At 37.3% G+C, this 27,597-nt stretch overlaps 1 protein-coding gene across 2 annotated transcripts in view; it reads left to right on the top strand.

Annotated features, from left to right (window-relative positions):
* The window catches only part of LOC150104679 (E3 ubiquitin-protein ligase SHPRH), a 674,750-nt gene that overhangs the window by 212,475 nt on the left and 434,678 nt on the right, over window positions 1–27,597 (top strand). Inside the window, exons 6-7 of one of the 2 annotated variants that reach the window (XM_090395873.1) lie at window positions 1,119–1,272; window positions 20,900–21,031. In XM_090395873.1, the coding sequence (XP_090251999.1) occupies window positions 1,119–1,272; window positions 20,900–21,031 (286 nt within the window). The remainder of the gene's footprint in view (window positions 1–1,118; window positions 1,273–20,899; window positions 21,032–27,597) is intronic. The other variant, XM_090395874.1, reaches the window with a different exon arrangement.

Raw genomic sequence — 27,597 nt, 5'->3', positions numbered from 1 at the left:
GTTATGGTGTCAGACATTTATCTTGGTGTTAATGCCACAGATGCATAGTAGTGATTATAATAGTAGTAATATTTAGTCATCAGCATAGTAAAGCGGATGGGAAAGTGGGTTTTTCACTTTCACCTGTCCTCAACAGTACCTCCCACATACCATTACTCAGACTCCCTCTCTAGGCACTACTTGGCAGAGTACATGGCAGAAGGATCATGCATCAGTTAATCGGGAATCATTCTGACTTGTTACTGACAGGTTTGGGCTAGTGATAACTGGTGGCAGGCCTGCAGCACCAGTGTTTTAACTGATGTACTACTCTTGAAATGGAGGAGATTATGGTCTATGAATATGTTTGACATGACTGGAAGGAGAAGAGGAGGGAGGGAAAACCAAAATTCCTACTTTGGAGACCAAACATGACATATCCACTTCAGGCCTCCAATAAGTACTATGAATTATTATTACTTCTTATTATCTGACCTCCAGTGTTTCTTCATATTGATGTGGATACTTTTATTTTTCTGTTTGGTTAGTTTTTAAATTTCATTCTGTTGTATGCTTTTCTGTTAACATTTATTTGTTTTATTAGATATTGCATTTAGATATCTAGTTTTTAACCCCCCCTCTCTCTCTGATATTAATCCAGTTGTAAAATGAATGATCCATTAAAACATTCATATCTAAAAAAATTTATTTTTTAAAATGTCAGTGTTTTATTTTCATCTTGGTTTTGTAATTTTCATATATTTTTACATTACTCATACTGAAATCCTATTACTTATGATTTTAAGCAATTTTCCAGTAAATTTTTAATGGAATACCATTAACAGTTTATCTAATAAATAATTCTATTTATTAATATAGATTTAACATGTTAAAAAGTCTCTTTTAAATAATTGTTACTGTAAGTATTGTTACTGTATAGTGTTTTATGAAGTTTACTAAAGTCCATGCATGCGTTTGATAGAAATATGTTATCTCCATACATTGTGATGATACATGCTTCAGAAAAGAGCTTTTTGCAATGATAGTCTACTTAAGAGTGGTTAATGCATTTGTAGTTAGTTTAAATGTTGCTAGATATTAGATATGATGTGATGTGATAATATCGGCATCCTTTTCAGTTTTACTGGGCAAAAACCTTTGGTTAGACCAAAACTCCCAGGAGGTATATTAGCTGATGAAATGGGACTTGGAAAGACAGTGGAAGTACTAGCTTGCATACTTTTGCATCCACGATTTCCTGATGACAGAATAACAAATCTAGAACTAGAGAAGGTAAGTAATTAATTCTTATAGATTGCATTTTAAAAATTTTACTTGTATATAATTTTAAATAATCTTAAGTAGAAATGCTGTTTATTTTAATGAAGATCATCTACCATATAGTGGTTTAGTTGGCACGTAATCTGACTAGCGATGATGCTTTTATGGCTGCTCACCAGTGTTGCGAGAAGTTCATTGTGGAAACCAGTTACAAATGAACTGTTGGCAACACTATTGAGTATGCATATAGATAAACCAAAGTAATCTAGTAGACTAGCCCTCATCTACTAGCAGGAAGATTTGGGCTAAATTTTGAAACACTATCTATGCATGGTTCCTCATGTATAGGCAGTGTTTCAAAATTTAGCATGTTTTACATATTGTTGATAACACTTAATCTTTTCTGCACTTATATTCTGAACACACCATGACAGTTTTATTGCTGTTCTGTTAGCTCAGTGATCATATTTACAGGAATTTTTTTTTTTCCTCAAGATGTCTTGTCTGTTTCATGCTCTTGTCTTGGTATTTGCTTATGCTTGATGCTATTCATTTCATTTTGTTCCTTCATTCGTCTAAACTGAGTACAGTTCATAAATACAGATATTGAATGTTATAATACCAGGTATGATTAATAAAATTAAAAACATGCTTATTTAAATGTTATTCAGATATCATTGCCTCATGGAAATAAATATTTAAACAAAACTTGCTGAAATGATTTTTTTTTTTTTTTTGCATGTTATTTCTCAGTTATATGATTTAATCACTTGGAAATGTTATCAGATACAATAGTATTATTTGACAGGAATGCCTTTTTTTTTTTTTTTTCCAAAATGACTTGTTTACTTTGTTGTGTGCATCTTCTTTGGTTTAATGTTATTGCCTCTAGAAATGTTTCTGTTTCTTGATTCATTCTTGAAAGAGCAGTAAAAATAATATCAGGGGGAAAAAGTACTCTAATGTGCACATTACTATGCTAATAGCACATTATTACTTTATACTACAGAACAGCAATTCTCAAACCTTTTATGTTATGAACTTTTTAAACCAGTTTATTATTATAATGTCAAGTACCCATTTTCATCAATATATAATATACAGGCGAAGATATTTTAACATATATACAGTAATCTAATCCATCAGTTATCTGATCAGTGTGAAATTTGCTAGTCAGTAACCATACTGGTTGGTCAAATGATTGGCATACTCGTCAGTGGCTTGGCTCCCACTGACGAGACCTCAATAAAGGTTGAAACCGGTCTGGGTAGTGGCCCTTCCCTTAATGCATAGCATTATACATGTCTGCAAGGAGATGTGCTTTACATTATAGGAGATACCGAGACAAGGAGTGATGAGAGCTTGGGCCACCTTTACTACGAGTTGCCTCAGTCCTGAAGATACTTCAGGCGCAAACTTTGTTTGCTTACACTTGGATAAAGGATTAAACTAAATTAAACGCAATTAAACTCAAACTTTGTTTGCTTACACTTGAATAAAGGATTAAACTAAATTTATTATAGACTTTCAATACCTTGGATCGATCATAAATCAGCGATACAGAAAATGTAAATAGCTGGCTCTAATCTTCCATAACAAACTTTTTCCAACCTGGAAATCATCATTAATATCATTAAAGACAAAATTAAGACAATACCATGCAATCAGTAGATCCATCTTCTTGTATGGTTCTCAAACCTGGACAATAAGCATCAAAAAAAAATACAGATCTAATTAACTCCTTTGGTGTCTCAGACTGATCCTTGGATACACTTGGATGGACTGGGTCACAAACTCTGCTGTGCTATATCTGGCTAAGCAAGAACCACTTGTCAGTATAATCAAAAAACTACAACTCAGATGGCTTGGACATCAACTCAGACATCTTGAAGTCTCACCCTTTTTGGAATCCCTCATTCTGTACAAACCAGAAGATGGCAATCGCAGTAGAGGAAGACCATGCAAACAATTTTGGCAATACATATGTGGAACCATCAATAGGCTGAACTGTAAAACTCCATCTGACATTATTATTTTATTGGTTAATATAGCCTACTTTCGTTAAGGAATGCCCCTATTTTTACTATGTCATTGGCTCTTTACCCAAAAAACTAGAGCATTACTGAAGTGTTATAAAATTAATATATGAAAAATAAAAAATATAATATAAAAGAAATTTTGGGCATACCTTTTTTGAATGTTATTTTCTGTCTCCTTATTCCAGCGATGTGCCTTCATGTGCTGTTAAAGGAAAGGTTTTTTTTGGTGGGGGGGGGGGGGGGGTATCTACCAGTTAGCTCAAGATAGAGAGATTTGGAAGACCATAATTTGCAATCTTTAATTTTTAATATAATTCTCTTTTTCCTTTTCACATTGTATCCTATTGTGAATGAACTATGATGATAATGATGATGTTTGTTTTCTTTTATATATCAGGTTTAACAATGGCTGATGAGAATAATTACACTGTTGAAGAACATGTTATTGTCAGTTGTTGAATGTGTGCTAGGAAAGAACTCAAAAGACAACAAAAAAAAAAGCTGCAAGCTGATTTCCAGCAGTGATTTTGTTGAGATCCTTCGCTAAAACACTTTCAATGGGAGAAGAAACTGTAGCACTGGTGGTGTAAAGGATAAAACAAGAAGTGGTAGGCCTCCTGAAAAGTTGAGGAGTCTGATGTGAGAGATCGAAATCAGCATATGAAAGAGCATTGGAACTTGGAATCACCCAGTCAACAGTATAAAAATATATGAAAAGTGACCTAAAATTGTATCCATATTGTCCAATGTTTGTTCAGGAATTATCTGACAGGGACTTATTCATAGGAATGAAACATTTTCCAGATTAATTTTAACATTATTTCAAAGTGTGGTAAGGTCATATTTAGTGATGAATTTAACATATATTTATTGGCCATGAAATTTGGTGTTTTGGACATAGAAAAATCATTACTTTCACTAGGAATTAGAACACACACACACACAGGAAGTTAAAGAGGCAGTGAAGGAAAAGAAGAAAGCATATCAAAAGTTCCTGTCAAATAAGTCAGCTTGTGCTCTTAGAGAATATAGAGACAAATGCAAGAATGCTAAACACTGTGTAAAACTAGCTAAACAAAAGTCATGGGAGGACTTTGGCAAGAATATAGAAAATAAATATCAAGAAGGTGGCAAAATATTCTGGGGGTTGTTGAAGAAGCTTAGGAATGGAGGAAAGAGTGCTGTAAAAGGAGTTAGAGATGATAAAGGTGACATAAAAACTGCAGAAAAAGATATCCTTGAAGTATAGAGTAATTGCTTTGAAAAACTGCTAAATGAAACAAGCAGTGATGATAGCACAGTGGTAAAAAACACTGACCAGGCATGCAGTCAGGTATACATATCCATACTTGAAGTAGAAAAAGCCATCAAAGGCTTGAAATGTTGAAAGGCAGCTGGAGTAGATGATATTTGACCAGAAATGCTGAAGTATGGTGGTATAAGAGTCTTACCGTGGCTGCACTGCATAGTTCAGAAAGCTTGGACAGAGGGACGAATTCCCGATGATTGGAGTAGAGCTCTCATAGTACCCATATATAAAAAGGGAAATAAAACTGAATGTCAGAATTACAGAGGTATTTACCTACTGAGTGTTCCTGGCAAGATCTATGCAAGTATACTTGAGAAATGGTTGAGAAGAATTGTGGAAGAAAAGCTTGGTGAAGAACAAGCTGGATTCAGGCCAAACAGAGGCTGTCAGGGTCAGATCTTCACTTTATGACAAATAGTCGAGAAAGCATGTGAATATGACAAAGATCTGTATTTAAGTTTTGTCGATTTGGAAAAGGCATATGATAAGGTGCCAAGAGAGAAGCTATTCAATACGCTGCAGTTATATGGTGTCAGTGGGGCATTATATCAAGCAATACTTAGTCTTTATTTGAGTTGTAAGTCAGCAGTAGAGTTGAAGGAAGTACAGGAAGATGGTTTAATGTTAAATCTGGTGTGAGACAAGGATGTACGTTATCCTCTCTGTTATTCATTATCTATATGGATCACATTATGAAGGAAAGTGGTATTAAACATGATATCAGAATTGGAGATGTTAATGTCAGCTCTTTGCTTTATGCGGATGATGTTATACTTCTAAATAAATCCGCTAGAAGTCTGCAAGATTCTCTGACTAAATTGAATAGTTGTTGTAATAGATATGGTATGAAGGTCAGCAATAAAAAGACAAAGACAATGAAAGTAGGCAGAATCATTGAAAATGTCAACTGTCTTGTGAATGGAGAACCTGTGGAACAAGTAAAACATTTCAGCTACTTTGGCATGATTTTTACTAAAGATGGTAAATTAAATATAGAAATAGACAACAGAATCAGCAAAGCTGGTATGGTGGGAAGTCAATTGAATAAATTCATATGGAATAAGAGAGAAATTAGTCGGAACACTAAATTAGCTGTATACAAGACAGTGTTCAAACCAGTTTTAACTTATGGATCTGAGAGCTGGGTCAGAAAACACTTGACCAAAGAATTGAGACTGTAGATATGAGAGTCCTGAGAAAGATTATAGGCGTGAACAGATGGCATCAGTGGCAATATCATATTAAAAAAACGAGGATATTAGGAAAGAACTTGACATTGTCAGCATCCAGGAATGTGTTAGCAGAGCTAATCTTGGGTGGTATGGTCACCTAAACAGAATGGGCGAGGAAAGATTAGCAAAACAAGTGCTCTCTGCCAGGTTGGCAGCAAAACGACCCAGAGGAAGACCAAGATATAGGTGGATTGATACGGTACAAAGTGCTTTAGACGATAGAAATATAAGATCTGATAATATTGGAGTCTTGACAAGTAACAGACTGATTTGGAGGAAAATTGTAGATAGGAAGTTAGTAATGATATAATTTATTCATGTAGTACTATCATATCCTGTACACCTCTTGAGGGTACATGGCAGGAATTTGATGATGATGATGACGACAATTTGTATTTACCAATATGACATTGGGTTCATGGGACTTTGTGACCACCCTGTATTAAGTTTACGGCCTTTCATGGATGGGGCTCTAAGAAAAAAAAAAATTAACTGAAGATGTGATTAACTGAATATTGCTTCAATATGTATTTCAGTAGTCAGTTAACTTGTTAACCCATTGAAGGACTGGATAATTGAAATTTTGGTTATTTCAGGATCATATAATTACACAATTGCTATATATTTATGTTAAAAAGTTACTATAACTGAAAAGTTACTATAACTATAACTCAATAGAAATGGGAGTAGTGGTATTTATAATTTGCTTGATCTTGTGAAGACTTTCCAGTTATACTTGTATTTCATTCTCATTTGACTTGATTTTTGATATTGATTAACATAGAAAATCCGTTTGATGATACACATTATCTGGTGTGCAAAATACTGGTATAGAGGGTGCTTAAATGATTCAGTTTACTGTTATACATAATATAAGTAATGATGGTATGAACATTCTCTCTCTCTCTCTCTCTAAGAATGTTTCATGAATCATTTTACTTCAGTTAATTTCATCCACCACACTACTGTGTTTTTATAGTAAAGAAGGAGATATTTTAGCTTATTTGCTCTACTGTTAAGAAATGGTGATTTTTGCCTTTGAAATTATTTTATCAGTGTGCTAGTCCATATGTTTTGGGATTGATTATTTCTCTGAAATCCATTTTATTACTAATATTATTACGGGCAACTCCAGGGAGTCTTAGACTCTTCGAGGGAGGCCCTAAATCATGTTCATCACAACTATTTGACATTCATACAGTATCTATCATACCTCGCCTTAAACTCATTCACTGTCACAGCATCCACCACAGACTCTGGCAGCCCATTTCACTCATTAACATAGAAAATCCGTTTGATGATACACATTATCTGGTGTGCAAAATACTGGTATAGAGGGTGCTTAAATGATTCAGTTTACTGTTACACATAATATAGGTAATGATGGTATGAACATTCTCTCTCTTTCTCTCTAAGAATGTTTCATGAATCATTTTACTTCAGTTAATTTCATCCACCACACTACTGTGTTTTTATAGTAAAGAAGGAGGTATTTTATCTTATTTGCTCTACTATTAAGAAATGGTGATTTTTGTCTTTGCAATTATTTTATCAGTGTGCTAGTCTGTATGTTTTGGGATTGATTATTTCTCTGAAATCCATTTTATTATTAATATTATTACGGGTAACTCCAGGGAGTCTTAGACTCATCGAGGGAGGCCGTAAATCATGTTCATCACAGCTATTTGACATTCATACAGTATCTATCATACCTCGCCTTAAACTCACTCATTGTCACAGCATCCACCACAGACTCTGGCAGCCCATTTCACTCATTCACAACTCTAAAAGTAAAGAATCCAGCTCTAACAACCTTACTAACCACACTTTTGCCCACTTTCCATGGATTTCCCCATAGTCCTCCCACAACCAGCCCTGTTCTCAAAAATATCTTCTGAATTAATTTTATAGAAACCCTTCAGTAATTTGAATGTCACAATCATATTTCCCCTCCTCTGCCTATCAACCAATTTCTGCAATCCACAAATCCTCAACTTGTTTTCATACGGTTCATCCACAGACCTGCTATCATCTTGGTCACTTGCCTCTGGATCCTCTCAACTTCCTCCCCATCAAGAAGAAACCTAGGTGACCAAATCTGGTCATAGTGGTCTAGATGGGGTGTTATCAAAGCTCGATAAAGAGGAACAATAACTTGTTTGTTTCTGCTTGTTAAAGTATTTTTCAGCAACCAAGTGATTTGATGAGATGATTTAGTCACTTTTGCAATGTGTCTCCCTAAACTTCAGCTCCCTATCCACCAACACTCACAAATCCATGACCTCGTTAATCTCCTAGAGTACAGTTCCACCAATGTGATATACTGCTGCTAATCTTTTCACCCCAAAATGCATAACCTTAGACTTTGCCACATTAAATTGACATCCCTTCTCCTTAGCCCAGACTCCAATCTATCCAAATCATCCTGAAAAATCCTGACATTATCTGCATTCACTATTGCGCTACCCAACTTTGCATCATCCGCAAACAAATGAACTGTTCCTCTCAGATCCTTTCCTATATCGTTAATGAACAAATTAAACAGCAGTGGTCCAAGAACAGTTCCTTGTGGCACACCACTAGTCACAGTCCGTCTTGTGGACTCTACTCCTGAATAAACCTGATATCTCTCCATCAACTACCCTCCTATCCATCTCACCAACCCTATATCCATCCGCATATGCTGCAATTTACTGATTAGAATTCCATGTAGTATCCTGTCAAAGGCCATAGCAAGGTCCAGTAGAATCACTGTAAACCCATTACCCTTATCCAGTTCAGCCATCACTGTGTTATAATATGTTAGCAAGTTACTGAGGCATGATCTACCCTTCACAAATCCATCCAATCTTGTATTTTCCTCTTGACTATTTTCTCCAACACCTTGATAACGATTCCTGTTATGCTGATTGGCCGGTAATTTTCAACAGCAGCCTTGGAACCACCTTTATGCAGCAGAACTGTTTTCCTCCTCTTTCCACCCCCCTTGGGACTGACCCAGACCCGAGGCTCAAATTAAACAAAATGGTCAAGGGCACTGACAATTCTTTAGCCACTTCACGTACGACATGAGCTGGTATACCAACCAATCCCACAGATGTATTGACATTGAGGTTCTGTAATAGACTATTTACCTCTACTTCATTCATCACAATTCCAGTATAAGCTGTTGGTTCTTCCATTCATGCAATGTCGCCACCTGGATGATATATACTCTTGCAAAGTGTTGGCTCAATAATTCCACTATATCAACTGATTCGGTTACCTCCCTACCCTCAGCATTTTTTAAAATCCATTCTGTCATGAACATTTTTCCTTTTACTTGCAACATATTGAAAAAACTGTTTGGGATTCTCTTTAGCCTGCATGGACAATTTTCTTTCATAATCCGCTTTTGCATTTCTTACCACCCTTGTTGCCATCCTGGCCTGAGCTTTATACTGTTCCTGCACCTGCTGGTCACCTTTCTCCTTAAATTCCCTCCACAGTTGTTTGTTTTTTTGCAGCTCAAGCTTATTGGTGTTATTCATCCATTTAACCCCTACTTGATTTATTATTCGGACTCTTCATATACAGTCAACCATTGTCTCCTGCAAACACTTCTTAACCACCTCCCATGCATTATCAACATCCTGCCATTGCAGTTTTACATGCCATGGCACTGAGCCAAGCACACTCCTAAGCTTATCTTACTTACCAGCCCGATAATTCCACATGTACTGTGTCTTAATTGTAAATTCCACTCCTTTAGCCACCTCCCAAATCATGACTTTATGATCACTCTTACCAATTGGTGGCAACATGGTCATGTTCATTACAGACACATTCTCAGATGCAATTACTAGGTCAAGCACTCTCTTCCCCCCCAGTATTTTCCAGTACATGCTGTCGCAGATAGTTGCCCCTTAATAACTGCATAAAATCCAATTGCTTCCTCCCATGTGCCCTCTCCTCTTTCCAGTCAATGTTACTATTATTAATAATTGCATGCAGTATTAAATAATCCTCTATAATTCTCATATCAAGAACTCTACTTCAATCAGCTGAAATTAATCTGGAATATGATCAGGTAATGTGGATGGTGGCGATAATGAAATGTATAATTAAATTAGTCAAGCAAATAAGAAAAGGGTGATCATTATTGGTGATTTTAATTATGGCAATATAGACTGGAATGATGAGATAGCAACTGGAAGTAAAGAAAATGAGTTTTTTGAGTTTTTGAGGGATTACTACCTCTGACAGTATGTAACAGAGGACATGCGAGGATTGAGGGTCTTGGATTTGGTCATCTCATCAGAGGATGTAATTATAAATGAAGTGTCAAATCACCCACCAATTGTTGAGAGTGACCATGAGGTAATTACCTGGGTGGTTCCCAGCAGTGCGAGGACCTCTGTAAGAAAAGGGTATATGTGGAACTACAAAGTGGATGATTATGAAGAACTCAGGAGACAGCTTGCAGGTGTAGCATGGAATGAAGAGTTAGCTGGAAAAGAGATCAATGCAGTCCGGGGGATTTTCAAAAACTATCTAGTAAATGCAATGTCTAAATGTATTCCGAGTGTGAGAAGGTTAAATAAGGTAGGTGTGAAATGGATGAATAAAGAGATTAAGCATGCGATACAGAGAGAGAGAGAGAAAGGGCATTATGGAGGCAGCATAAGAGAAGTGGAAATAACCAATTCCATGAGGATTACAAAGACCAGGCAAGGAGGGTGACTTGGTTGGTAACGGTAGCAAAAGTGAGCTATGAACAGCAGTTACTAATGAAGCCAAAAAGAATCCTAAGGAGTTATTTCGATATATAGCCAGCAAAAGAAAGAATGATTATGGAAGGATGACATTGATTGGAGAAAATGGTATAAAGACAGCTTGCAGAAGATGTGGTGGAGATACTTAATGAGCAGTTCATAAATGTCTTTCAATCTTGTGAATGTGACTTCATGGAGAGATTGAGAGCAGTTGATGATAGGGAGCAGCGACTGACTGTAAGTGAGCAAGAGGTGTATGGGGGAGTTGAGCAAACTAGATGTTAATAAGGCTGTGGGACTTGATAATATATCACCATGTATTCTGAAAGAATGTGCCAGGGAGTTGACACCTACCTTGACATATTTTTTTAATACGAGTCTTGCACTCTCTCAAGTGCAAGACTCGTATTAAAATCTTCCCCTCCTTCCACTCCTTAGGAGTGGAAGGAGGGGAAGATTGTTGCCACTTCATAAAGGAGGTGATCGAACTCAAGCATTAAACTATAGGCCTATCTGTGTGTCAGGTGTTATGGTTAAGTTGTTGGAGAAGCTTGTGAGAACTAGGATACAGAGTTGGGTTGATAACAATGGTATTATCTTTGGTGGACAGCATGGATTTGCTAAAGGGAGGTCATGTTTTATCCACTTATTTATTACAATAAAGTGACTGCTTCCTTGGACAGAGGAGAAGGTTATACAGTAATATACTTAGATTTCGCAAAGGTTTTTGATAGAATACCTCATGATAAATTGATAGTCAAACTAGAGCAGATGGGTTGGATATTAGATTAGTGCATTGGATTGGAGACTGGCTATCTGATAGGTATCAACAAGTTGTGTATGGGGAAGCGATATCCAGGAAAAGGAAAGTCACTAGTGGAGTGCCTCAGGGGTCTGTTTTGGGGCCATTACTGTTTAACTTGTATATTAACGATATAGTTGAAGATTTGGATGGAGATATTCAGTTGTTTGCAGATGATGCAAAGTTGGGACGAACTATGAAGTATAGTGAAGATGTTGTAGCCTTGCAAGAAGACTTGAATGAATTGAGTGATTGGGCACGGAAATGGAGATGTGAGTTCAATGTTGCAAAATGTAAGGTTTTAAAATTTGAAAAACAAAGATGGGATGCAGAATTTATGCTTGGTGAAGATATATTGTTGGAGGTGGAAGAAATAAGAGATCTGGGTGTGATAGTGGATAAGGATCTGAAATTTAGGGGACACATAGGCCAAAATTGTGAAGACAACACAAAGGCTTCTGGGAATGATGCAGAGGACGTTGACGTGTAGAAGTAGGGAGATTCTTGTTCCGTTGTATAAGGCTTTGATTAGGCCACACATGGAACTATTGTGCCCAGATTTGGTTTCCTGGTTTTCAGAAGGATGATGAGATGTTGGAAAGGGTCCAAAGGAGACTGACTAAGGTAGTTTCTGACCTCTGGAATGTCGAGTATGAGGAAAGATTGAAAAGATGTAATTTGCAGAGTCTGGTGGACAGGAGGAAGAGGGGAGATATGATAGAGACCTACAAGTTGGAAAGGGGGTTGTTATAGGATCAATGCTGGAGTAGTTCTACAGAAAATAGTGGGAGATCGGGGGAGAACCAGAGGTCATCTCTGGAAACTGTATAAGGATGGTGTGAGTAGGGGAGTGAGAGGTAGTTTTTTTTTCGTGCAGAGTTGTGAATGATTGGAATGCCTTGCCTGACAGTATGGTGTCTGCAAGGAGTTTGAATGTGTTCAAGGCACGGTATGATGAGCTGTGTGTGTGATAAAGGACCTCCCAGATGAGTCTTTGACTCCATGAGCAGTGATAATAATAATAATAATAATAATATGACCTTCTGACCATACCTTCTGAATTTGGTAGTGCAGTCATGATATTTGAGCATTTGGTCACATCATTTTCTAGTCATAAATGATGATGATTATTATAATAATAATAATAATAATAATAATAATTATTATTATTATTATTATCATCATCGTCATCCCTAGATTCCATGGAGTCAAAGACTCATCTAGGAGGTGCTTTTGTCATACATACAGCTCATCATACTGCACCTTAAATACACTCAAATTTTCTGCAGACACCACACTCTCAGGCAAGGTATGCCAATCATTGACAACTGTGCATGCAAAAAATCTGCTTCTCACTCCCCTGCTCACACCTTCCTTATACAGTTTCCAGGGATGACCTCTGGTTCTCCTCTGATCTCCCACTGTTTTCTGTAAAACCTCTCCAATTGATCCTATAACAACCCCCTTACTAACTTTGTATCTATCATATCATCTATCTTCCTCCTATCCACTAGACTCTGTAAATTGTATCTTCTCGACCTTTCCTCATATTTGACATTCCGGAGATCAGAAAGTATCTTAGTCAGTCGCCTCTGGACCCTTTCCATCATCTCTTCGTCCTTCTGAAAACTAGGTGACCAAATCTGTGCATAGTAGTCCATGTGTGGCCTAATCAAAGCCTTATACAGTAGAACAAGAATCTCCTTACTTCTACAAGTCAGTGTCCTCTTCATCATTTCCAGAATTCTTTGTGTTTTCCTCACACTTTTAGCAATGTGTCCTCTAAATTTCAGATCCTTATCGAATATCACTCCAAGATCTCTAATTTCCTCCACTTCTAACAATATATCCCCCACCAAGCATATATTCTACATCTCATCTTTATTTCCCAAATTTTAAAACCTTACATTTTGCAACATTGAACTTGCATCCCCATTCTTGTGCCAATTCACTCAATTTATTCAAATTTTCTTGTAAGGCCACAATATCTTCTCTACTCTTCATAGTTCGTCCCAACTTTGCATCATCTGCAAACTGAATATCCCTATCCAAATCTTTGCCAGTATCATTAACATATAGGTTAAACAATAATGGCCCTGAAGCAGACCCCCTGAGGCACACCAATAGTGACTTTCCTCTTTTGGGATATTGTTCCCCCATACACAACTTGCTGATATCTATCAGATAACCAGTTTGCAATCCAATGCACTAATCTCTCATTCACTCTAGTTTGACTATCAACTTATAATGCGGTAATCTATCAGAAGTCTTTGCAAAATATAATTATACTTCTGTGTATCCCTCTCCTGTGTCCAAGGAAGCCATCGCCTTATTGTAATAAGTAATATTCTGGATCCTAGTTCTCACCAGCTTCTTCAACAACTTCACTAAAACAGCTAACACACACAGATAGGTCTATAAATTGATGCTTGAGTTCTATCACCTTCCTTATGAAGTAGCACTGTCTTGCTCTCTTTCCACTTCTTTAGAACTTGATCTAGTATTAACAAATATTTCTAATGCACTCTCTTGAATATTTTCTATCACCGTAACTGCTTGTTTCATTTAAGTTTTTTAAAATAGTTTCTCCAAACATCTAAAATATCATTATATCTTTCAGTTTTTATACCATATTTACCTTCACGTATTCCTATAATAGTACTATTGCAGCATATTAAAGCTTTATCAAGTGACTAGAACATTATACCACCTTTGTGATGTTTATCTTTTATATTCTTATCAAAGTTTTCCCCAAGACTTTTTTTTTTCATTACTTCTACCGTAGTTATATTTTTCTCTGTATTGTCATAGAATGTGTCTAACTTACTGGCTGAAAACATTCAATATGCTTTCTTCTTTTGCTGTACTATTTCTTCTTGAGTCCATCATGAAGTTCAGATTTTTGTATACTTGCAAACATCCTCACCACATGCTTCCTTCCCTAACTGAATCAGTCAATTGATGTTTTATTCAGAGTATGTGGCACTCCATTTTGTTCTCCAATTTATTTTTTAATTTTTTTTTTCTGCCTTAATATTTGTATATTTGAATCTACATTTCACCTCTGAAAGATGCTCCACTTTGATTCTTTTTCAAACTTTTGTGCAGGTTTTTTCCTTCCCTACGTGATATTCATTTTAGTTCTGCACAAAACTAAAAATTGATCACCTAGTTTCATATTCCCTGTATATTTTCATATCCTGAACCTGCATGAAGATATTACTATCAGCAATAGTCAATAAGACTTTTCTTATTTCATGTGTCTCCTCTCCATGTGAATATGTTTTAGATGTTAATGTTGTAACATGGTATTAGTGATCACTACTAGTCCATATCCTTAATAGAAATACAACATGGACATACTATTAGCTTTGCACTTCTCTCCAATTTTTCCAAAACATTTGGGACTACAAATCTGATATTGTTAATATAATGAATTTCAGAGACATCATTAATCAGTCAATTCCAAAACATATAGGACTATCATAAGATTGTAAAATTAGAATTCAGAGACAAAATTACCAATATTTATGACATGATATAGCAGAAACTTAAAAAAAAGTAGTCGTGTGAGTGAAATGAAGCGAAGATCACTCTGAGAAATTCACCAGTGCTCATTCACTTCTTTCCACATTGTTACTATGCTGACAAAACATGTGATTCACCAAATATTATTATGATCATGATCCCGATTCATGATCCCTATCCATGCTTGACAGGATGTCTAGCATGGATAGGGATCATGAAGTGAATCATCAAATACCTTCTATACCAGTCATCATCATCAACAACTTTCTTCAGTCCACTGATGGACGAATACCTCTTCATGCTTCTTCCATTTTAACTGGTGTTGTGCATCTCTCCACCATAAATGCCCACAATATCTTGCTATATTATTGTCCCATCTTACCATGGTCTTGCTGTTTTCCAATAACTAACCAGTTCTTGGTGTCCATTCTGTTGTTCTCTTTGTCCGTTTCATGACATGTCCTGCCTGTAGCATTTGCCATTTGTTGCCTTTCATTACTAAGGCAGTGCCCATTACCTTTGTTTGCATCCATATTCAAGTATTATTCTTTTTATCTAACCAGGTTATTTGCAAAATGGCTCTTTCCGTGTTTTTTTGTGTTGTTTTCAGTTTCTCTAATCAGAACAGTGACAGCTCATGGCTTGAAATCGTGGGGGTGCTGCAATTTTCGAAATATACATACACACTGTAAATACAGTGTATACATGATTGGATAAAATATCAAAATTATGGTAAAAATTTAAAAAAAAAAAATTAAACATGAAAAAATATTGTTTATTATCGATAAAATTATACAGTTTAGTATAATTTAAAATTACTTAAAAATAAAATCCATTCCTTTAATTGTAATTAAAGGAACGGATTTCAATTTTTGGACATTACAATTAAGTCCTGTAATTGTAATGTCCAAATATTTAAAGAGATGGAGTAAACATGATATGCACTACAAACACTCTACTACTTTCGTAAACTGCATATAAACAACAGTGGAACTGTGCGATGGACAGTACTGCATTATGCTAATAGCTCGCATCTCACTATGACGTGCATATGCTTGCATGCCTAGCAGTATGACACTGTGGTAAACATAGTGCTGCTAACATCCTTCGCCCTCCTAAGTGCTACAAGATGGATTTTTATTATTTTTTATACAAAATATGAAAATTCTATAGCATTGTTGATGATAAAATTAAATATTACAAGCAAATATAAATAAATTAATAAATATATTTATATATCGAGAAAAATACATTTCAGCTACTTAGGCACAATTTTTACTGAAGATGGTAAATTAAATATAGAAATAGACAACAGAATCAGCAAAGCTGGTATGGTGGGAAGTCAATTGAATAAATTCATATGGAATAAGAGAGAAATTAGTCGGAACACTAAATTAGCTGTATACAAGACAGTGTTCAAACCAGTTTTAACTTATGGATCTGAGAGCTGGGTCCGAAGTAAAACACTTGACCAAAGACTAGAGACTGCAGATATGAGAGTCCTGAGAAAGATTAGAGGCATGAACAGATGGCATCAATGGCAATATCATATTAAAAATGAGGATATTAGGAAAGAACTTGACATTGTCAGCATCCGGGAATGCATTAGCAGAGCTAATCTCAGGTGGTATGGTCACTTAAATAGAATGGGAAAGGAAAGATTAGCAAAACAAGTGTTCTCTGCCAGGTTGGCAGGAAAACGACCCAGAGGAAGACCAAGATATAGGTGGATTGATACGGTACAAAGTGCCTTAGACGATAGAAATATAAGATCTGATAATGTTGGAGTCTTGACAAGTAACAGACTGATTTGGAGGAAAATTGTAGATAGGAAGTTAGTAATGATGTAATTTTTTCATGTAGTACTGTCATATCCTGTACACCCCTTGAGGGTACATGGCAGGAATTTGATGATGATGAAAAATTGGGGCTGCTGCAGTTCTGCAGTGCTTATGCATGAGCCGCTCCTGAATCAGAAACTGATTTTTTTTAATCAGACTTCAGGTGTTTTTTAATCAGACTCCAGGTTTCACTTCTAGGTCATTTTTGAATTCTCTTTTAGTGCAGTGTGGTAAATTGCTTTTAAATATATTTCTATAATGACTAAAAACTTTTCATCCTGCTGTTATTCTAGCTGAAATTTCATTATCAAGTTTATCATTGTTTGTAATGATTTGTCCTAGATATTTGCATGAATTCACTATTTCTCTTGCCTTTGATTTATTACAATTTGTTTTCATTCTGAAGTATTTCCACTGTACATTATTTTTTGATTTATCCATATTTATTTGTAGAGACTTACTTCAGTCTCAACAATGCCCTTTGGTTGGAAAGACCTGGGTTCAAATCCCATCTAGGATGTGAAGAACCTTTATCAGGGCTTTTTCAAGTGAAGGTGAGTTAGCCAATCTCATATAGTGGCAGAGGATTTTTTTCCCAGAAAATCAGGTTTTTCATCCTTCAGAACAGGCAATTGGAACACACACAATAAACATACATAATACATTGGCCTCATAGCCTGAGTTGCTTCGACCATACATCTAAATTAACCAAACCAAATTCAGACTTACTTCATTTAATTCAATAATCATGTGTTATAGTTCTTTTAGTGATGTTGCTATTAGAATGATATCATCAGTGAATCGTAGATTGCTTAAGTATTCTCTATCAATATTTAGTTCTCTTTCTCCCAGTTAATTTTCTCATAGCAAAGACTGTAAGAAATAATTTTAGTGAGATAGAGTCTCCCTGTCTGACTCCATTTTTTATTTCTATTTTTCTTTCTTTGCCATTTTAATTTATTACTGACAAACCAGTCTCATATGTATGTTAATATAAATATCATTATATTAAGATTAGTAACCAGCAGTGGAAAGATGGCAGAAGCTTTGTCATTGCGTGACTTTAACTTAGACTTCAGTCATTTCGTGAAATGCGATGTGTGCTACATGTGCATGTTTGATAACATAGATGATTTGTGGATATTTAGGGCAGATGGATGGAGGGTGTGTGCAAAGTGTGAGCTAAACGAGGATTTAATGAGTGCTAATATGAATTTGATGACATAAAATGTTAGTAGCAAGAATCGTGTGGGAAGAATGAGTGCTCGTTCAAAAGAGAAGGATGGTGTGAAAGAAAGGCGAAAAATTGTTAAAAAAACATTGAAAAAGAAAACGAGTAATTTGAAAACCATAATGGATAGTAAAAATGATGAAAGTGAGGCGAATATGGTGGAAGGCAATGAAATTGAGAGAACGAATGAAACTGAAAATAGTGTGATGCAAGGTTTGAAAGTTGGAAAAATCAAAAGAATGAATGAAACTGAAAATAGTGTGATGCGAGGTTCGAAAATTGGAAAAATCGAAAGAATGAATGATAGAAAAAGTTGGATGCATGGACTGAAGGTCCAAAAGGGTATATGTGGAACTACAAGGGATGGATTAGGAAGAGCTCAGGAGACAGCTTGTGGGTATAGCATGGAATGAGGAGTTAGCTGGAAAAGAGTTCAATGCAACTTGGGGGATTTTCAAGAACTACCTAATAGATGCAGTCTAAATGTATTCCAAGGTTGAGAAAGTTAAATAAGAAGGTAGTGTGAAATGGATGAATAAAGAGATTAAGCATGCAATACAAAGAAAAAGGGCATTATGGATGTAGCATAAGAGAAGTGGAAATAACCAATTCCATGAGGATTACAAAGACCAGGCAAGGAGGGTGACTTGGTTGGTAACGGTAGCAAAAGTGAGCTATGAACAGCAGTTAGCTAATGAAGCCAAAAAGAATCCTAAGGAGTTCTTTCGATATATAGCCAGCAAAAGAAAAAATGATTATGGAAGGATGACATTGATTGGAGAAAATGGTATAAAGACAGCTTGCAGAAGAGGTGGAGATACTTAATGAGCATTTCATAAAGGTCTTTCGATCTTGTGAATGTGACTTCATGGAGAGATTGAGAGCAGTTGATGATAGGGAGGAGAGACTGACTGTAAGTGAGCAAGAGGTGTATGGGGGAGTTGAGCAAACTAGATGTTAATAAGGCTGTGGGACTTGATAATATATCACCATGTATTCTGAAAGAATGTGCCAGGGAGTTGACACCTACCTTGACATATTTTTTTAATATGAGTCTTGCACTCTCTCAAGTTCCTAAGGAGTGGAAGGATGGCAAGTTTGTGCCACTTCATAAAGGAGGTGATCGAACTCGAGCATCAAACTATAGGCCTATCTGTGTGTCAGGTGTTATGGTTAAGTTGTTGGAGAAGCGTGTGAGAACTAGGATCCAGAGTTGGGTTGATAACAATGGTATTATCTTTAGTGGACAGCATGGATTTGCTAAAGGGAGGTCATGTTTTAATAATCTACTTATTTCAATAAGGTGACTGCTTCCTTGGACAGAGGAGAAGGATACACAGTAATATACTTAGATACTTAGATACACAGTAATATACAAGTTAGTAAGGGTTTGTTATAGAATCAATGTTGGAGATGTTCTACAGAACAGTATAGTGGGAGATCAGGGGATGAAGCAGAGGTCATCCCTGGAAACTGTATAAAGAGGGTGTGAGCAGGGGAGTGAGAAGCAGGTTTTTTTCATGCAGAGTTGTGAATAACTGGAATGCCTTGCCTGAGAGTGTAGTGTGTGCAGAGAATTTGAGTGTGTTTAAAGCACGGTATGATGAGCTATGTGTAAGATAAAAGGATCTCCCAGGTGAGTCTTTGACTTCATGGGGTCTTGGGTAATAATAATGATAATAATATAATCTCTCATTAATATGTTAATATAAATATCTTATCTTCGTATATGTTTTAAAGTTTTAAGTATTTTACACAGGTCTGTGTAAAATACTTGAAATTGAATCCAAGGCTTTTTCATAATTTATGAAAGCCAAAGAAATTGGTATATTCCATACAAGTATTTTGTATACTAGATGATGAATGGCATTTCAGTGGGATTTTTTCTAGGATAAATAAATAAAATTAAATTCTGTGTGATGATACAGCGTTCCCCCTTTATACGGGAATTCACGGTACCATCTAGTCCCCCCAAATTTTATCCAGAACCGGCATAGGCTGATGAATCAGACCTATGGCTGGGTCAGTATTCCTGACTGTAATCTGTGTGTGTCCTTTTGATCAGTTTGCCTGCTTGCGGGATGAAAAACAGCAGATAAACTGGTGGAAAAAACCCTGCTGACGCCCAAGACCGGCTAACTTGGCTATGGCTGATGAAGATCCTTGAGCTCCTCACATTGTTGATGGGAATCGAACCTAGGACACTCCTTCCCCAGGCATATGGTTGCGAAGCGCAAAGCCACTAGGCTAACCGACAGACTTTTCTAGGATTTTCTGTGCTAACCAATATTAAAAAAAAAAAAATCAAATGAGATTGAAGTACAAGTATGTTTATTGATTCTAGTAGCAAGGCTTATACGTTGGTCATACATAACTGGTAATTAGTTTACGGAATTAACAACGCATATAAAGTATATTAATTAAAGGTAACTTTATATGTTTATTGATACTAGTTCTCAACATTGAAGAGATATATAAATGTGACCAATCTCATCTTATTGGATGTTTTTTATTTGCCTCATTTATTTAAACTTTTTAAAGTGTTCTGTCTATATATCTATCTATCTATCTGTATATATATCTCTCTATCGTGACGCGAAGGTGCAAACATGTCCAAGGTCGCTCCTGCCTAAAGTTGAATATTTTGCGGTTGAATACCTCATTCAGCTTCAAGTTTTATACCTGCATAATCGTAAGCACCTGATCTATCACATTATAAAATAAGTTTTTTTAAATTTGTGAAGCTAGGAAAAGTTATTTTAAATTTTAAAAATCTTCATTGTTCCTTTGGTTATTGTTACAACTGTATGCCTTTGAGTGCCAGGAAATTGTGATAGCTTACATTTCCCCGGATTCACCCAAAGCAATGGCCAGTAAAAACCCCTGTTTATTACCACCACCAGCCGGTCCACTCCCGAACTCAGCAGGAATTGGTCCAAGGTTGCAGGATTCCAATAATCAAGGAAAAGATGACAGCCACAGCTCCAGAGAAAGAAAAGACATCACTCTCAGCCCCCGGACAACAACGGACAAAGGTCAGTATTCTCTCTCTCTCTCTCTTATGCCAACATTGAAGTAATACCTCTGCGCGAATTAATACTACTGGGACTACGACCACCACGCATGCAAACCTACAGCTTACCAACCGTGTTTCCTGAGACAACGGAATAGTAATTTTCGCAATCAAAAATACCCCACTAGAAAATTATCTAGACGCAGTAATGCAGCATGTTCCATCAAAAAATATAACTCACATTTCAAGAGTTGCTGGAACCGTACAAATGCACTTTAACAATGCATCTTGGTCTGAGACATTAATTGAAAAGGGAATAAACATCGGAGCATGCAGTGTAAATGTCTCGCCAGTCGCGCTAGCTCCCACAAAAGTAACAGTGTCAAATGTCCTGGAAATAAGCCATCAAATGCTTCGTGGATTACTGTCAAAGTACTACGCAGTGACAGGTAAAATCTGAATGCTACGAGCCTCTACATAGGCCTGAATTCGCTTATGTCAAGAACTTTAGAAGATAGGCTCTAATGCACTTTGGCGACAACACAATCAGCTCCATATCTAAAATAATCAACACAGAAATAGATGGTGTACCCTACACCTTTTATATTACTGTTGCTGCTCAGTGCTTTTACTGCCACGAAGAAGGTCATGTAAGGAAGTTATGCCCGTATATACCCAAAAATGAGAAACCGGTTAACGATACTACCAACCCTAGCAGATCAGAGAATCAGAAGCAGCAAGCAGCCAATCCCAAAAAATAGGGCATCCCTAACAAACAATAAAAGTCTCATGGAAACAACTCTCAGTTGAATACCGAGGAGACAAAATCAAGTGGTGGCACTAACGAAACCCAACTTTCAGAAGAACCTCCACCAACATCGATTAAAAGCAATCCTAGAGAAAAGGAAACAGAAAACAGACAACTAACTAACTCTGATAAAGATAAAAATAACAAAGAGGAACAAGAAACAAACACGGAAAAACTGCCAAAGATGAACCAGTGCAGCTGCAACAGGGAATCTTTGCCTCCAAGCATTCCGGAACCCTCCCAACAGCCTGTAGAGGTGGGGAGGGGATGAAGAGATCGAGCTCTTGAGTCCTCAGATGATGAAGAGGAAACTGGAAATGCAGGTCTTCCTCACACTGAAGGCTCTTACCAATGAGCAGCTTTAGAGCTTTCTTAAAAAAATTCGAGGCTCTTCACAAAAACTGCTGACAGCCTATGACTACACCGCCGACATCAGTGGCCTTATCACCCAGCTGGAACAATTAAGAACCGTTCTGGCAGAAAAAAGAGGGAGAAAAACCACCAATCTCAGGAAAATAATATACTACCTGAGCAATGGGCTTGAATCCCAGTGGCAGCGTAACTATCCTTAAAGGAAGTGATAATTATCGCACCAAAAAAAAAACTAAACCATAAAATAATGAGCACCTCAGTAAACCTTCTCTCACTAAACGCTAGAGGATGTGCCACACCACTGCAAAACAGGCTGGTCCTGCAGCATATCCTTGCCCACCGGCCAGATATAGTTATGCTGCAGGAAACTAACTTCCATTGCAACAGCAAAGCTTCAGATCAACTCTGGAGGAACTGGCCATATACCATGCACCTCTGTCCTGCCATACAACTTCATGGATCAGGAGTCAGCATTGGAATTCACCAATACAGCACCCTGAAATTAGGAATAATCGATACCTTTGGGTGTGCAATATATGCACTCATTGCAACTCAGACAGGAAAGAAAATACATGTTATTAATATATACATGCCACAAAGCAAACAGCTTGCAGTGTAGGTACTAGAGTTCGTCGAAACCACCTCAACAAGGTCAATGACCACCTCATACTAGCAGGGGACTTCAACTGCACTCTGGATCCTGCAATGGACAGACAACAATGCCAAGAACATTGACACTCACTAGCGCAGCTTCTCCAGCATGTAATAAATGACTACGAGCTTACAGATACCTTCAGACACTTGCACCCACATTAGAAAGTTTTCTCCTGGATTACACACCTATGTAGGAGTGTAGTATCTCCTATCGATACTACACTCCTACATAGGTGTGTAGTATCTATCGATACTACACATCTATGCACACTGTACCCCTATGTAAGGAGAGTCACATACCATCCATCTCATGCATCAGACCATGATTCCATCCTTCTGAGCATTTGCATTCCTGGACACACCGGACACAAAGGAGGAGCATACTGGATATTTAATAACAGCCTACTACAGGATACAGAATATCTCAGAACCTCCAAAAACTATATCGAAACTCTCATCAGAGATATACCTGCTTCCCAATCAATTTCCGAGTGGTGGTCATTCCTTAAATCCAAAGTTAGGGTATTTACCCAAAAATACAGTAACCAGAGGAATTGGAATAAGCATTTAGTCCTTAAAATTCTGCAACAACAACAGTAATTACATCGTCCGGAATCTGAGGAATACCAGTCCTTAGAAGTCACCATACGCTCACACCTAGAGCACTCTGCAAAAGGAGCACTAATACCCACAAAGTATTTCTTCTTACTAGAAAAACTCCAACAAGAGTGCACCACTATATCTGCTATAACAACAGATAGTGGAAACATCATAAAAAATCATGATGAAATCCTCTTATATACTACTAGTACTTTTTGTAGCCAGTACTACAAAAATTTAAACTAAGCAAACTCAACATCTATGGATGTCACGAATATATTTCTCTCCGATGTGGAAAGACTTTCACCAGCAACTGGGCGTAACACAAAACTCCCCATCACGCTACACGATTTGACAACTGCCTGCACCTCCTTACCTAAAGATAAATCTCCTGGCACAGACGGACTCACCACTGAATATTACCAGTCCTTCTGGGAACAGCTTGGACCTATCCTCTGCAGAGTATATGTCGATGTGAATACCAATGGCTTCCCACTCAATATGACAACATCTGTTATTAAACTCATTCCAAAGAAAGGAGACGCTTAGGAAACTGGAGACCCATCTCCATCATAAACATTGACTGTAAAATTATATCAAAAGCCATTGCCAACAAACTTAAACCCCGCACTGAACAAAATCATAAATAGGCATCAGAGCTATTCCATCCCTGGACGATCTATCCACGAAAACGTATGTCTCATAAGCATAGCCAACAACAACAGTGAAACAATCCACGAAAACATACGTCTCGTAAGCATAGCCAACAGTGAAACAATGGGTCTTGTAACATTAGACCAAGATAAAGCTTTCGACTGCATTGAACACCTATACCTATTCAGCTGCTTGAAAGCCTTTGTCTTTGGCATTATTCATTCTATTAAGATGTTGTATGCTAAAGCACACTTTTGCATGAAAATGAACAACAGACTTACCATAACTGTACCATATAGCAGAGGTATTAAACAAGGCTGCCCACTTTCCGGTCCTCTTTACACAATTGCCATTGAGCCCTTTTTGTATAGATTAAGCATGCTGTCCTAAACTTTCCTACCAAACCATAACCCTGACAGCATATGCTGATGATGTTACAATTATAGCCTGCAAAGAAGAGGATTTCAATAACATACAAACAGCATACCAACAATATCAAGCAGCCTCAGGAGCCAAACTAAACGCACATAAAACCACAGGACTGTGGTGTGGCAAATGGAAAAACCAAACTGATTCCCCAATGTCTGGTCACTGGCCTGCAGAGGGGAAACAAATAACTGGGGATTTACCTAGGAAACACAGTCTCTTATGTGGATAAGAACTGGGAAACACTAAATAAACGTTTCAAGCAAGTGCTAGGAAAGTGGGCAGCAATAAGAGCCTCTGCCTCCACAAGAGGGAGAACAATAATTGTTAACCAAATAGCCACCAGTGTCCTTTGGCATACACTAAAGATTCTCATGCCACCAGTGCAATTCATCAAACAAATAAAATCGACCATCTATCGATTCATATGGAACAAAACAAACTGGCTCTCCTACCTACTCCAAGCTATTTACTTCTCTCAAAGATGGAGGACAAAACTTGACCTCCATTGACAACAGGATAACAACGTTCTGCACTCAATTTCTCCTTAATACCCTACAACAGGAAATAGCACACAAATGCACCACTGAATATATTTTCACTTCTGCCACTAGAGGTTTCTCTTTCTCCACAACCTTAAGAATGACAACAGTGCATGTGCCAGTGAATCTCACAAACTTCTACAAAGATGCCCTTTGAAGATGGAAGAAGATAAACCTCCAGCACACAGTGAAGACAGCATCCTTTCCTGAAAATCCTCATGGAACCCATCTTCCACAGCACGATGGTAAGAAACCTGATCACTCAGAAAGAGATTTTCTTTCCTCCATGGAGCTGGCAAGGCGTGAGGATCTTGGTGACATTCTTTCTCCGAGCCTCCCTGGCGCTTTCCAAAATCGCTCGAAAACCTGGAATACGGGAATCGGGCTGAACAGATACACACTGTAAAGGCCGCTTTTCAAGCCTCTATGCCTGATAGCATAATGGAAGATGGGCTTAGCCCTCCTAACTCAGAAGATCTGGTGCCTATCTTTCTGATAAAAACTAATAATTCATGGGAGAAACTTACATCCAGCAACACTAACAAAATCTACAGCACTCTAACACAACAGTCGAACCAAAGCACTGTATTGGAAAATCCTGTATCATCCCACCACCCACCATTTCAATGGAACCTACCATATTGCACAAGAGCCATCAAACCCAAAGCAGATATTCAGTGGAGAATGTGGTATTACCCACTCCATTGTATTACCCACTCCAACTATATTACAAAAATTTAACTCAGATGTCTCAGATAACAGCCTGTTCTGCTACCAATCAGGAACAGTCTGACATATCTACTTTAAATGCCCACTCAACACCCAATTAATCAGTTTGTCTTGGGAAACTGCAGCTCTCACCTGCAGTGGTCTTCATACAGAAGAGGAGTATTTCAATATTGTCCATGCAGAGGCAAATAATCATTCATTCTGCAACTACCTCTTCATCACTGTGAAAGCAGTAATATACAGCTTTTACCTCAGATATACAAGACCAGTCAGCACAGCAACTTCACAGAGAGAGAGGCAGCTGATCAACTCCTTGCAGCCTTCAAACAAAAGGTGAGAAGTCGAACCTACACAAGCATCACCACCACAGGCAAAACAACACCTTAGATCTTTTTCACCAAGACTGGAATCCACGGAATCAACTCCTGGCTGAGCAGGGTGACTGCATCATAGTCCATTTTCCAGCATAGAAGTGACATCATTCCCCCCCCCCCCACACACACACACCAAAGAAAGGAGGAAGAAAGGTTTTTGTGCTTAACAGTGCGAATATTAACCATCTGTCACTTTCATGTAAATAGAAAATATTGTCCTATAGTAACTGTTATATTCTTCCACGTACATGTCAGATTTTATGTCCTTATACAGCATCATGTCAAATAATTGTTAATGGCTTTAATTAAAAAAAAAAAAGTAATTCACCTTATAACTGATATTTCGATGTAACATACCTCAACAAGAGTATGAGCATGTAACCTCTCTGCCTGACTGCAGAGAACCAAAAACCGGTTAATCCTGCACATAAGATTGTTATCTTTACAATTTAAAAAAAAAATATATTGTGTGTGTATATATATATATATATAAAAGCTGTGGAAAAATACAGAACTCTACAAATACAGTATCTCTACAGCGGTGGAAAAATACAGAACTCTACAAATACAGTATCTCTACAGCGGTGGAAAAATACAGAACTTCATCACACACTGACAGGATCGACAGAGTCAGCTGTCCTTACGGAACCTCTATTTTCAAACAGAAACATAACAAGTCTTGCAACTGGCCAACCCTTGCTTTTCCCTACATGGAACTGGGCAGGAATAAGAATCATAGGGGACCTCCTGACCCAGACCCTAAAGTGGAAAACATTCATATGCCTACCACTGAAAAATCCAAAAACTGAAAAAGCGATATCAACTGTGCAGAGCCAATCATTCATTTTGTATCATCTGAAACCTCACTTCCGATTCTTCCCTCCAACTACAAGAAAATATACCACTTTCTCATGTCAGTGCCTCAAACTTCGCCCTTCGTATATTCATCCTTAACCCTCTCATCTACAATGCTGCACATACTACGTTTTCAGTAGGGTCTTCCATATAAATTGAAGTATGCCAAACCAGATTCCGACATACAGTGGAGACTATGGCATAACATCTTGCCAATCCCTTCTAAGCTCTACAAATTTCAACTTAGAGAAACGGATCTGTTTCTATTTTGCAAAGTTTCAGGTATCTTGGACTACACATATCTAACCTGTCCTGCTATCAATCACCTATGCTCTGAATACTGCCTCTAGCACCTGTAACAACATACAGCCAAGAAGACTACTGGAATTTAGTCCATACAGACACAGAATATGCAATTTCCTCTTCATCTGCACCAAGGCTGTCATTTATAGTTTCTACCTTAAGCACACAAGAAATAACCAGCACCTATCCATCACTGAATCGGAACAAACCCTCATGTGTAGCCTTCGTCGGAAACTACAAAGCAGACTTTCACTGGAACTTGATTATTACA

The sequence above is a fragment of the Typopeltis vanoorti genome, chromosome 7 (assembly GCF_054136105.1).
Source record: "Typopeltis vanoorti isolate ZY-2024b chromosome 7, IOZ_Tvanoo_1.0, whole genome shotgun sequence".
Lineage (NCBI taxonomy): Eukaryota > Metazoa > Arthropoda > Arachnida > Uropygi > Thelyphonidae > Typopeltis > Typopeltis vanoorti.
Note: the sequence above shows the minus strand (reverse complement) of the source record. Positions and strands in the feature narration are given on the sequence as shown.